Source organism: Zootoca vivipara, chromosome 2 (assembly GCF_965207765.1).
Source record: "Zootoca vivipara chromosome 2, rZooViv2.hap1.1, whole genome shotgun sequence".
Classification (NCBI taxonomy): domain Eukaryota; kingdom Metazoa; phylum Chordata; class Lepidosauria; order Squamata; family Lacertidae; genus Zootoca; species Zootoca vivipara.
Genome location: NC_142584.1, coordinates 115,455,472 through 115,469,106, shown reverse-complemented (window position 1 = coordinate 115,469,106; position 13,635 = coordinate 115,455,472). Strand labels below are relative to the sequence as shown.

General features: G+C 44.7%; 1 protein-coding gene across 1 annotated transcript; it reads left to right on the top strand.

The window, feature by feature from the left end:
* The first annotated feature begins 65 nt into the window (after positions 1 to 65).
* On the top strand, positions 66 to 13,188 carry LOC118080212 (uncharacterized). The gene is given in 7 exon segments (XM_088663740.1): positions 66 to 481; positions 1,701 to 1,782; positions 3,000 to 3,061; positions 4,890 to 5,747; positions 8,653 to 8,791; positions 10,007 to 10,270; positions 11,655 to 13,188. Coding segments are annotated over 7 exon segments (2,568 nt in total). The 5' UTR covers positions 66 to 346; the 3' UTR covers positions 12,683 to 13,188.
* Positions 13,189 to 13,635: the final 447 nt, after the last annotated feature.

The window sequence follows — 13,635 nt, the reverse complement described above, 5'->3', positions numbered from 1 at the left end:
CAGAAAAGTCCAGCCGGGCGTGAGTCTGACTCTCCTCTCGTCAGTTCTGTGCAGAAAGAGGAGGAGCTTTCTCCCCCCCCCCAGTCAATGCTAAGAAGGCAGGATGGAGCCCGTTGCACACAAAAATTAAAATAATATACCCACCTAGAATCGGGGATCAGAGAGAGAGAGAAAGAAAAGTGTGTGTGTGTTTATGTGTGGATCCAAACCTCCCCTTGTGGAATTGGATCTGGGCCAGCAAGATCATTGCAACAGCAGCTGGGAGAGGGAATGAGAGAGCCAGCAGGAGATCCAATCCAAATGTTCCCATGGAGAGCTAAGCTCCTTGCGTGCTTCCATTGAATGCATGCAGTTTTCTTGGGGCCGGCGGGTGCTCTTGGGGCGCACGTGGCGTCACGGGGGGAGATGCACGTCTGAACGGACGCAGGAACAGGGAAGATTGGGGACGGGCATCTCTTCAAACACCAAGCCGAATCAGAAGGTGAGAGCCCTTCCTTCCTTCCTTCCTTCCTTCCTTCCTTCCTTCCTTCCTTCCTTCCTTCCTTCCTTCCTTCCTTCCTTCCTTCCTTCCTTCCTTCCTTTTTGGCCAATTGTTTTTATTGAGTTCCCAAATTATTGCACGTCATTGCCAAATGCATGCAATTTAATGCAATTTTCCAAAACTGGCTTCCAGAGAGCGCTTCCTCTTAAGAGTGTGTGTGTGTGTGCGCGCGCATAGGTGCCAACTTCCTGGGTGCCAAAGCACCCACAAAATTCCCCATGAGGGGGCTGGGTACCCAAAGGCTCCGGGCACTCATGGTCACGGGACCAAGTTGTCATTCCTCTCTCTCTGTGTGTAAGAGAGATCACTTCCATGTCTAGGATCTGCTTGGCAGGGATACAGAGATCATAGAATCATAGAGTTAGGAGGGAATCCCGAAGGGTCATCATTCTAGTCCAACCCACTGCCATGCAGGAATCTCAGTTCAAGTGTCCCTGACAGATGGCCATCCAACCTCTGCTTAAAAGCCTCCAAGGAAGGAAAGACCACCACCTCCTGAGGGAGACCCTTCCACAGTCAAACAGCTCTTATTGTCAGAAAGTTCTTCCTTTCTTGTAACTCAAAGCCATTGGTTTGGGTTCAAACAGAAGTTTTTTTAAAAAATGTTTTATTATGTTTTATATATATGTTGGAAGCTGCCCAGAGAGACCAACAGATGGGCATGGAATAAATAATAACATTATTATTATTATTATTATTATTATTATTATTATTATGGAAGAGGACGTCCCTATTTTCATCGGATAAATGTTGGAGGATATGCAAGTTTAGCACTCATTTCTGTATCATTTACAAACAGCCCCCCCCCCCCCGGAAGCAAATACAATCAAACCTCGGTTTTCTCGAACGACTCCGTTGCCAAATGTTTTGGCTCCCGAACACCGAAAACCTGGAAGTAAGTGTTCCGGTTTTCAAATGTTTTTCAGAACTTGAATGGCTTCAGAGGCGCATTTCTCCTCCCCCCCCCCCAAAAAAAATTGAAATTGGCAACAGCCCTTTGTTTTTGAAAGTTTCGGAAGTTGAACGGTCTTCCAGAACGGATTACGTTCGAAAACCGAGGTTCCACTGTAACTGAGAAATTAGTGTGAAGCTTGCACTATATTCCCAGATGTGGCTTTCATGTTGTGTGAATGCTCAACTGTAATGTCAAAATTAACAGGGAAATGTCAGGAAAGCAGAAGATATGTTGTGCAACTGCAGCCTAAGACAGAGAAGCTTGAGGTGGCTGTCAACAGGAGAAGGCGAGGCTCTCTTAAACTTTTAAGGTTTGAAGTGCGTGCAAATGTCTGTGCACCTGTACCTTGCACTCAAAGTGCCCTTAATACAACTTTCAACGGTTTTGGCTTCTCCAAAAGAATCCTGGGAACCTTTGTTGAAGAAGTTGAAAATAGGAGGTCCCCTGTTCCCCTTCACAGACCATTCCCAGAATGGTTTAGCAATCGGCTCCTCTTTCTGGGGAACTCTGGGAATTTGCGTGAGGCTCAAATCTTAAGGTGGATGAGTGGAAAAGCATCTTCTTTGTATGCAGTTTTGATCCCTGGCAATGTGGAAGGAAGGAAAAACATTCTGGTTCCCTAATAACCAGGTAGAATGTTCCGGAGAGGGGAGGGGCTACTTGGCACTTGGTCCCACCCAGTGCAATGCAATGGGCTTGTGTCTGCCGTTGTTGTAAGCCAAAAAATGGCTTATCTTCTGAGTTAGCCAATAAAACTCAGAGACAAGAGGAGTTAGGAGTCTGTTTTGTTTATTGCAAAATGCGACGAAAGTCCTTTACTTTCTGTCTTATAACTTTGACCTCTCAATTATTAAAAGCACTAACAGGGATTTCTGAGGTAACTCAAACCTCCCACTTATCCCTCTAGCCTTTCTTTAAACCCTCTAGCACTCATGGGTTTTCAAAAATAAAAGAGAGTCCTCTTCCAGTCTAAACGTGGCCAGGTACCTATATAGACTCGGGGCTATAAGTAAGACTGTTCCTATGTGTACTCAGATAAGGGTTTCACTTCACTAGAAACTCCCTTACTGTAAAGCTAGCCTCCTTCCTGAGGTAACTTTATTACCATCCAGAACCAGTCTCCTCCTTTAGCCTCCCTCCTTTTCTTGGTGCACTCTCAGCCACAACTAACCTTTCTCCTCTAAAAGGCAGTTTTGACAGTTTAAAAGCGCTCCCCACCAACTGGGTTCCTGGATACCTTAGCTGGAAATTGAAATAGATGATTACTGGTATGACACTTTAAAGATGGATATTTATTGGCTTGAATCTTAATGGTTGCTTTCTGGTATCATTGGTACAAACTTAATTTCACAGGTAACGTTCTTGGTAATCAGATAACAGAATACCTATCAACTACTTCATCTACTCTAAGTCTACCTTCTCCACAACCACCCAAGCTCCCACACAAAAACCCCAACTGTCAACTGACATAACGGTTCCCCTTTCCATTTAAACCCCATGCAGGCCACGCCTCCCATGGAATGTTGCTGCCAGTTAACCAGGAGTCTGGGTTAACCCTTCGAAAGGTCGGTTGCGAAACAAAAACATAACATAACTGTTTCAAATTCGCCACACAAAGCAATAAGGTTACAGTCGAATCTTTTCGGAACACTGCAACCCCGCCCAAAGGTTGGGCAGGGGTATTTATAACATTTCAGACAAAGGATTTCAATTCAACCAATCACATAAATCATTACATCATTTTATATTTAATATTCCCAAACCGAACCCAAAGGGTGCTCATCAATGGCTCCTCCTCATCCTGGAGAGTAGTGACTAGTGGCCTGCCACAGGGTTCTGTCTTGGGCCCAGTCTTGTTCAACATCTTTATCAATGACTTGGATGATGGGCTTGAGGGCATCCTGAGCAAGTTTGCAGATGACACCAAATTGGGAGGGGTGGCTAACACCCCAGAGGACAGGATCACACTTCAGAATGACCTTAACAGATTAGACAACTGGGCCAAAGCAAACAAGATGAATTTTAACAAGGAGAAATGTAAAGTACTACACTTGGGCAAAAAAAATGAAAGGCACAAATACAGGATGGGAGACACCTGGCTTGAGAGCAGTACATGTGAAAAGGATCTAGGAGTCTTGGTAGACCACAAACTTGACATGAGTCAGCAGTGTGATGCAGCAGCTAAAAAAGCCAATGCAATTCTGGGCTGCATCAATAGGAGTATAGCATCTAGATCAAGGGAAGTAATAGTACCACTGTATTCTGCTCTGGTCAGACCTCACCTGGAGTACTGTGTCCAGTTCTGGGCACCACAGTTCAAGAAGGATACTGATAAGCTGGAACGTGTCCAGAAGAGGGCAACCAAAATGGTCAAAGGCCTGGAAACGATACCTTATGAGGAACGGCTTAGGGAGCTGGGTATGTTTAGCCTGGAGAAGAGAAGGTTAAGGGGTGATATGATAACCATGTTCAAATATATAAAAGGATGTCATATAGAGGAGGGAGAAAGGTTGTTTTCTGCTGCTCCAGAGAAGTGGACACGGAGCAACGGATTCAAACTACAAGAAAGAAAATTCCACTGGTGTTTCCTGCTTGGCAGGGGGTTGGACTGGATGGCCCTTGTGGTCTCTTCCAACTCTATGATTCTATGATTCTATGATTCATCATCTCATTTCATATTTAATACGTATGTCATTACCTAATCTAATACGCATGCGCAATAAGCATTGCTAACTAAACTTTGATTCTTACCGTGATTTGTTACATATTGTTAGTTTGCATGTATGGGAACCTGTGTTACGTGTGGATGTAACAATTTATGTTCTAGTTTATGAATTGCTTCTTTGTGATTTACGTATTAGCTGACCTTCTATCCCAGTAGGGACGGCTTCTTGCTGAATCATCAGTTTCTTTAAAGCAACAGGTTACCATAATTCACTAATATAAGCATATTCCAGGATTTACATTATCACCTTAATTGCTACACCGTGAGGGGGGATGCTTATATGCATATACTTTGTATATCCATCACACACAGCTAGAATATTCAGTGGGGATGATAATAATAATAATAATAATAATAATAATAATAATAATAATAATAATAATTTATACCCCGCCCATCTGGCTGGGTTTCCCCAGCCACTCTGGGCGGCTCTCAACAGAATTAAAAGCACAATAAAACATCAAACATTAAAAGCTTCCCTAAACAGGGCTGCCTTCGGATGTCTTCTAAAAGTCAGGTAGTTGTTTATTTCCTTGACATCTGGCGGGAAGGTGTTCCACAGGGCGGGTGCCACTACCGAGAAGGCCCTCTGCCTGGGGAAAGAGATGCCAACAGGGAAAGAGTTTGGAAAGGTTTATCTCACCTGCCTATTTCCCCCCCTCCCCCAGACAGAAGCTCAACGCACCCACCTCGATCACGGTAGTTTATTCTGGTGTTTTCCGGGAGTTTGTCCTGGGATGAAAATGGAAACAGACGTTCCCGACGGCAGTACGCAAAAGGAAAACCCTGGGAAATCCACTCACGTCCTCCAGGACAATGTAAGCCGCAAGCCCAGGATGGGCTTCGAGGGAGAAAGCGATACCCCTGAAGCAGTGCATTGTGGGGGATCGCGCCGGAGAGCGACTCTGGGCCAGGTGAAGGAGGAGCCGGAAGATGGTTTGGCCCAGTCCTGGGAAGCCCAGTGGCAGGAGTTTTTGAAGACGATAGAGTCCCCTCACTCGGAATGGGGGGTCCCCCAGTTGCCAGAGGAGCCCAGCCCCTGGGACGACGCCCAGGCCTTCCTGGCCTCCTTCGAGCGAGTGGCCGAAGCCTGCCGGTGGCCCAAGGCTGAGTGGACGGTCCGTCTGTTGCCAGCCCTCAGCGGGGAAGCCGAGCTGGCCTTCAGCAGCCTGGAGGCAGGAGACAAGGAGAATTATGGGAAAGTAAAGGCCATCATCCTGCGATGGGACGCCCTCACCAGGGAGAGGTGGCGCCAGCACTTCCGCTGCTTCCGCTACCAGGAGGCCGAGGGGCCGAGAGGGGTTTGCGGGCAGCTCCAAGAGCTCTGCCGCCAATGGCTGAAGGTGGAGAGGCACACCAAGGAGCAGATCCTGGAGCTGCTGATCCTGGAGCAGTTCCTGACCGTCCTGCCACTGGAGATCCAGAGCTGGGTGAGGGAGCACAGCCCGGAAACCTGCTCCCAGGCAGTGGCCCTGGCTGAGGAGTTCTTGCTGAGGCAACGAGAAGCTGCGAGACTGGATTACCAGGTGAGAGCTGCCATAAAACTCTGGCTGTAAGTCTATTATTCACTGTACAGTCATACCTTGGGTTGCATCCGCTGCGGGTTGTGTTTTTCCAGGTTGCGAACGCAGCGGACCCGGAAGTGTTTACTTCTGGGTTCTGCCGCGCGTGCATGTGCAGAAGTGCTCTATCGTGCTTTCGCGCATGTGTGAAAGCGCCGATCGGGTTGTGGACTTTTCGGGGTGCGAACGGCACCCCAGAATGGATCGGGTACGCAAGCCGAGGTACCACTGTATCATATTATAGATTTTAACAGAAATAAGTCATAAAATTCAGCGGAAAAAGCGGAAGACCCAGGAAAAATCAGTTAATACTATAATCAGTACATGGATCAGGTCCAAACATGTGCTAGTATCTATTCCACCTGCGTCTGTTCATACAGTCCAAGCAATCCACATGAAGAGTTGTTATAGTTCCACAGAATCCTTTCACAAAGTCTGACAAGGATTTCCGGAATATTAACCTTGTTATGGTGCTGGAGGAGACTCTTGAGAGACCCATGGACTGCAAGAAGATCAAACCTCTCCATTCTGAAGGAAACCAGCCCCGAGTGCTCACTGGAAGGACAGATCCTGAAGCTGAGGCTCCAATACTTTGGCCACCTCATGAGAAGAGAAGACTCCCTGGAAAAGACCCTGATGTTGGGAAAGATTGAGGGCACTAGGAGAAGGGGACGACAGAGGACGAGATGGTTGGACAGTGTTCTCGAAGCTATGAACATGAGTTTGACCAAACTGCGGGAGGCAGTGGAAGACACGAGTGCCTGGCATGCTCTGGTCCATGGGGTCACGAAGAGTCGGACACGACTAAACAACAACAACAACCTTGTTTCGCCATCCTGGGCTTCATCAGTAGTACAAGCGCATATGATGTAACAACATCGTGGATCTGTGGCATAGTAGTAGCTGCAAACTTTGTGAAAGGATTCTGTGGACATGTTTGGACCTGATCCATGAACTGATTAGAATATGAACTGATTTACTGGGTCTTCTGCTTTTCCGCTGAATTTTACGACTTATTTCTGTTAAAATCTATAATATGATACAGTAAATGATATATTTACAGCTGGTTACGTCTCATGTAGGTATTGAGTATGTTTTACATAACCAAAGGTTTGATGTTGTTTTGATAAAACTCTGGTTGGCAAGTTACACCAAACCAGGTGTGGGGAACCTCTGGCTTTCCAGATGTTGTTAATCTACGACTCTCATCACTGTTGACCACGCTTGCTGGTGCTGATGGGGGATTGTCGTCCAGCAGCATCTGGAAGGTTCCTTACTCCCGGAATAAACTGTGGTTTGAGCGCTCTGCCTTGCTAGGATTTAACTTGCGCGATTTCAACCACCTTCGCTACTTGGTTTAAAAAAGAGAAAATTCATATTGTGAAAGGCCTATCTGGAAACGGAGCAGGTTTTCAGAACAGGCCTGAAAGCAGGCAGCAATGGTGGATTTGGAGAGCCTACCCCCTTTGACCACGCTGGGCACCACAACTATGACGTCCAATGGAAAGCAAGAGGTTGAGGAGGGGGGATTTGGGCAGCACACAGAGTGCTACTGAAATTTTGAGATGCTGTAGCCAGGGGCGCCCCCTGACAATAATAGTTTTAAAAAAATATTATTTATACTTTTCAGGTATATACATTTCACTAGTTTTACAGTCATTTTAAGATTTTAAAACTTGACTTCCTTCCCCCTCTTTCTGCAGTTGCTTGAATTTATTTTTATTATCTTCTGCATATCCAAATTAACTTACTCATTTATTTAACTTCTTTAACTATATACTCTTATGTAGCTGCAGGTTATTACAGTAATCCTGCCAGTGTTTTTATCTGTTTACAATTTGTCTGTAAATATTAATCAAACCATTTACATTCTTTTATTTTAAAAAGTTTGCTATCTTGATTTCTTATTCTTCTGGTAAGTTTCGCCATTTCTGCATATTCCATAAGTTTTTGTATCAATTCACCCTTTGCTGGGACTTCTGCTTCTTTCCATTTTGGGGCGAGTAACATTCTTGCCGGCAATAATGGTTCTGACAGGTGTGTTTGTGTGCGTTAGGGTGATGACTTTTTTTACAACCTCATTTCCCTGTATCATAATTTGATGTGCTTTCATTAGATTAGATAAAATCTTACTTTCAAAGAGATTTGATAAAAAAAAACCTCACGCACAAAATGCTTTAAAAAAATTTATCTATCAGTTTTTTGACCATTTTTGAAGTCACTGTAAGCAGATATAAAATTGAACCCAAGCTTTAGAGTCACCTATATACAACATTATATAGTGTCATCAAACACGCAAGGAAGCTTTTTTTAGCTGCAGTAACAGTATAGACGCCGCTAGAGGACGATGTTTTGCTACCTCTTCTGTAGGTTCTTTTCCCAGCATGCCCGGCAGGGTCTGCTGGCTGAGTTCTGAGGTCCCAAAAAGAGGCTTTTACCTTGCGCAGGTGTGACTTTTGTATACCCTATGTTGCTAAGAACACTCCCCATTGTGGAATGTGGTGTTGTGTCCAAATTTGATACGAAATATATATAGAATTGTTAATACAATTTTATGAAATGGTAAAACGGCATACAAAACAATTAAAAACGGTTTGTGCGTAACCTTTTTAAATATTTCAATGGAATATACCTCATTTTAGTCATTAATAGGCAAAAGTTCATCCATTTGTGCTACAGGAAATATTTTTTGAGGGAAAAAATGGAAAAAGTCATCACCCTAGTGTGCGTAGAAAATAGCCCTACTAGGTATGTCCTCGCTCCTGACACTTTTGCCTCTGTCCTTGCCTGCTAACGGCATGTGACCCTCGTTAGGCTGCCGTGGTCCTTTGGCTGAAAAAGGTGAACAGGCCCCTCTCTGCTGTTGCAGGTATTATTTGAGGAGGACGAGGAGGAAGAGGGTTCGCCTGAGGTTGACCAAACTCCTCCTGATGCTGTGCAGAGGCCGGCCAACGTGGAAACCAAGCAGGAAGATGACAGCCACTACGATGGGGTTCCCCGCCCGTCAGGTAAGCGTGGTGGATGGCCTGCCATTGTGCTGGGCTCAAGATCAGACAGTGTGGTGGACATAGCTTCCCACACACAGTCCAGAGGAGCAGTCCGAGTTTGGGGGGGGCAGTCAGTCAGAAAGGGGGAGAGAGAGAGACGTGCTTTTCTCCCAGCCAGCCAAAAGCAGTGTGCTAGAGCCCCCCTTTCCAGAAGGAGGAGAGAACGTAACTTATCAGGACAGTGAGAGCAGGCTGGACATAGACCAACCCTCTGGAGAGCGGCCATTAGTCACCTCTCAGGAGAGGGGGAAATCTTCGGCAGAGGAAGGGGTGGGAGCTGACCCTGAAAGCCCAAGGGCTTGCAGAAGAACCTAAGGTCAAAGAGAGGCGTCCGAGGGGTGGACATTTTTGTGTTTCCTGCTGGAGGCAAATCTTCTTGTAATTACCACCACTGCATGCTGTTTATCTAAGCTGGCAGCCTGCCAGCTCCTGACAGACGGGAAACAGAATACGGAAGTTTGGGATGTTGCTCTTTTTGGAGAAACTGTCAGGCAAATTAAGAGTTTCCGGGGCCAGAGTAAGGAGAATGATTTTGTAACCGTTTAGTTCGATTTTAGGTAAGGAGGAGCACGGTCAAGAACTCCCTCTTGCTTATGAACATATTTGGTTAAACATAACGTAAATGTTAATGTTCTGATCAGTTTCCCTTGACATGGTAGGGTTTTAGAATTCTGTTTTTGAGTTCAGTTATGATTACTAAATCTGGATTAAGTGCCCACCTTGCAGCCCAAGGTATAGCCTCTCAAGCTATTGCATACCCGTGGCTTCTTTTGTGTTGTTTGTTTAAAGAAATGTATGTTTCAAATTCCGTTCCGACAGAACGACTCTGAAGCTTTAAAAGCACATAGAGCTGAAAGAGGAAGTGGGAAAGAGCGTCACTCTTCCAACTTCCTCCTTCAAGTCTTATGTGCTTTGCAAGGGAGAAGAGTTTAACCATCTTCACCACTCTTCTAAATCTTCCAAAATCCAGCTTCATTCGATGTTCCTGAGTTCTTGAGTTACGAGAGAGAGGGGAAAGCTTTCATCTGCCCACTTTCTCCACACACTGCTTAATTATACACTTGATCATGTTGCCTTTTTCTTTTCTCTAAACCAAGAAGCTTGGTTGTCTTTTGTAGCCCTGTTTCCTCTAATACAGGTATGGAATTGTTTGGGATTTCCACTTTTTGTCTTCAGCAGGCAAAGGATGGATGGCCGCAGATGAGGAGGAGAAATATTTGCCCAAAGATTCTGACACGGTGGCGCCACGTGGGACTTCAGCATGGAAATAAGAAGAGAGTCTTTCTCCGTGTCACGAGCTCAATAGTTCATCGGCAAGTCGGGGAAGAATGAGGTGCTGTCAGGAAATCCACCCAGCACAGGAAGCAGAACTACCCACTTCCTGTGGGGAAGGTCCCCAGGTCCCCAGTGAACCCACGATCCAAATAGAGATTGATGCCGGTAAGATACAGAACCCTTGAAGTGCTTGTGGCAAAAGCAGACAAAACTCCACTGACTCCCTCTTCCTAGAGTGGCCCACCGGAGGCCGCAGTGGGAAGCTCCCAAGCCAGGGCCTGAATGCAGCAGCGACAGTCTCCCCACTTGTGATTGCAAGCAACTGGGATTCAGGGGGAAGACTGATTCCGACAGTGGAGGTAGATTGCAGCCATCAGGGCCAGTACCAATCGATAGGTTTATTCTCCATGATTTGCACACATTAAATAAATAATGCCACTATCAAATGAGCAAATGGATTAATAAAAATGACACCACACCCGGTGATAAACAGGCAACCGGAGATAATAAAAATCAAACAAAACATTGAAAACGTTGGGGAGCAGGGAGGGGAAGCAACCACCACAGCTTTATGATTAATTGAGAAAGGGGTGTGGGGGTGATGGAAAGAAGATAAAGTCCCGACCAGAGAAGAATGGCAGATTTGAGTTGATGGATTATGCCAAAATGGCAAAAATGAACGGAAGGATCAGAAATCAGGAAGACCAAAAGTTTAATAAAGAATGGGGAACATTTACAATTTATCTTAAAAACCACTGTACAGTCATATCTCAGAAGTCGAACAGAATCCGTTCTGGAAGTCCATTCGACTTCAGAAATGTTCAATTTCCAAAGCATGGCTTCTGATTGGCTGCAGCAAGCTCCTGTAGCCAATTGGAAGCCACAGAAGCCCTGTCATACATCTGGCTTCCAAGAGAACGTTCGAAAACCGGAACACTCACTTCCAGTTTTCGATCGTTCTGGAGCCGGAATGTTCGACTCCCAAGGCATTTGGGAGCCGAGGTACGACTGTGAACAGTTGAAATTGTTAGTAGGATTGGAAAATAACACTTGCAGTTTAATGGTGAATTTTGGATATACTGCAGATGTAAAAGATTTGGATTAGTATAAAAGATGCAGGAGGAAATGATTAACAATAAGACCCGCAAAGGGGAGGAGGGAAGTCCAGGAGATTCTATAGAATCTTGTCTTTATGTTGTATGTTGGATTTGTGATTGTAAAACTGTAGTTTGAAAAACAAAACAAAAAAATATTTTTTTAAAAAAGAGAGAGAAAGGGGTGTGGGGGAAATCTGAGCCACTTAGTGCCCCAGAATGTAGGGCACCAGTACCCAAAAAGCCCTGTTCACTACCAATTTATTACTATGGGGGGAAATGGGAATCTTTCCTTCCCATTGTCCAAGCCACCCCCAAGGTTGCATTCAGTAATATTTGTTCACAGACAAAAAGTCCCCCACAGACTTTTGCACAGATGATGGGAGTGCCTCGTGGAAGGTCCCAAGCCTTTCCCCCCTTGATATCTTTTTGGGGTTCTGTCTTTATTCTTGCAGATGGTGTGGGGGAGAATGAGGAAGAACGAGAATTACCTGGGCTATTGTCCAGAAGAGATGGGCATGAAGACTTGAAGGAGATCTTTTGGAATCAAGATGGACCACAGATGGAGGAAGACAACCACACGGGGGAAAATAAACACCAATCCGTTCCTTATCAGGATGGGAACTGTTATGACATCCCAGATCAACAAGAACTGGCAGAAAACAGGAGAGTCAAGGGCCTTGATATTTGTTGGAGAATACACACAGAAGAGAAACCAGATCAGATCTTAGTGTTTGGGAAGAGCTTCACTGAGGGCGGAAACATTCCAGAATTTCAAATGCTCTGTGAAGAGCAGAAACCTTACAAATGCTTCGTGTGTGGAAAGTGCTTCACACGGAGTACCAACCTTACTTCTCATCAAAGAATCCACACAGGGGAGAAGCCCTATGGCTGCCCAGACTGTAGCAAGAGGTTTTCTAGTCAGTCAGATCTTATTAAGCATAAGAGAATTCACAGAGGAGAGAAACCATACAAATGCTTTGTGTGCGGCAAGAGCTTTAGCCAGGGTGGGCACCTAACCTCGCACCAAAGAATTCACACAGGGGAGAAACCCTATAAATGCTTGGAGTGTGGGAAAAACTTTAGCAAGAACACCAACCTTACTCTGCATCAGAGAATCCACACAGGGGAGAAACCATACAAATGTCTAGAGTGTGGGAAGAGCTTCACTTGGAATTCAAACCTTACCTCCCATCAGAGAATTCATACAGGGGAGAAACCGTTCAGATGCTCAGATTGTAGTAAGAGCTTCTGCAATCACTCAACGCTTATTAAGCACATGCGAATCCACACAGGGGAGAAGCCCTATAAATGCTTTGTGTGCGCAAAGAGCTTCAGTCAGAGCTCAAGCCTCACGGCACACAAGAGAATCCACACAGGGGAGAAACCGTATAAGTGTTCTGATTGTGGAAAGAGCTATAGCAAAAACACAAATCTTATTTCACATCAGAGAATTCATACAGTGGGAAAACTGCATAAGTAAATTGTTGCATTAATGCTTTGATGTATACATATAGGGGAAACCATAGAAATTAAACTTTCTACACATGAAGAAATCCAGCTACCATCTTATTAGATATTCACACACACAAGCTGCATAAATGTCTAGATGTCTGTCTGGAGACCAAGTTATAAGTCCTGGAAATCCATATGAGTGACAGTGGACAAAATTGAAGGGGGATGGCAATAGTTCAATAGTCCATTGTTTCTCCATCAGTCAGTTAAAATGTAAACGGAAGGTTAGTAATTTTGGTGGGCAGTTTTTCCTAGATATATATTTCTTTTTGTCAACATTATGCAAACTACATCGAAATAAACATTTCTTCCAGGTTTTTAAGCAGAACTGTGGTTCGTTGCTTATTCATAAAGATTTCATAAAGCTTTTGGAATTGTTTTAAGCAGAAATTGTTTGGAATTGTTTTAAGCAGAACTGTGGTTCGTTGCTTATTCATAAAGATTTCATAAAGCTTTTGGAATTGTTTTGGAAAAGCTTCTTGAGTGATGTATATTGATTATGTTATATATCACACACACATATACACATATACAGTTTAAACCAGGGGCTCTCAAACGGTGGCCTGCAGACTGCCAGTGGTCTATCAACTCTGCTTCAGTTGTTGAAGTAGAAATTCTGTAAAACACATTATCGGAGGCCAGAGTTGCTACACAAGAGTGAGGCCTGACCACACAACTGGTAAGAACCAGTTTAGGAGGAAGCTAACAATGACTGTTAGAATGAAAAACCAGTCCAGGTAAGGTGCAAGGAGGGCTCTGCACATACAGTAAAAAGGCTGGGTTGGGTAAGTGTCTCTATGGTTTATAGTTGGATGAGAAGGTGATTCTTTGGCGATCACTTGTAGCTAAGATTGCCTTTCATGTATATGGTTTTAACTGTGAGTCCAGAAGTGACTGTAGAGGCCATTTCTGGATCCACAT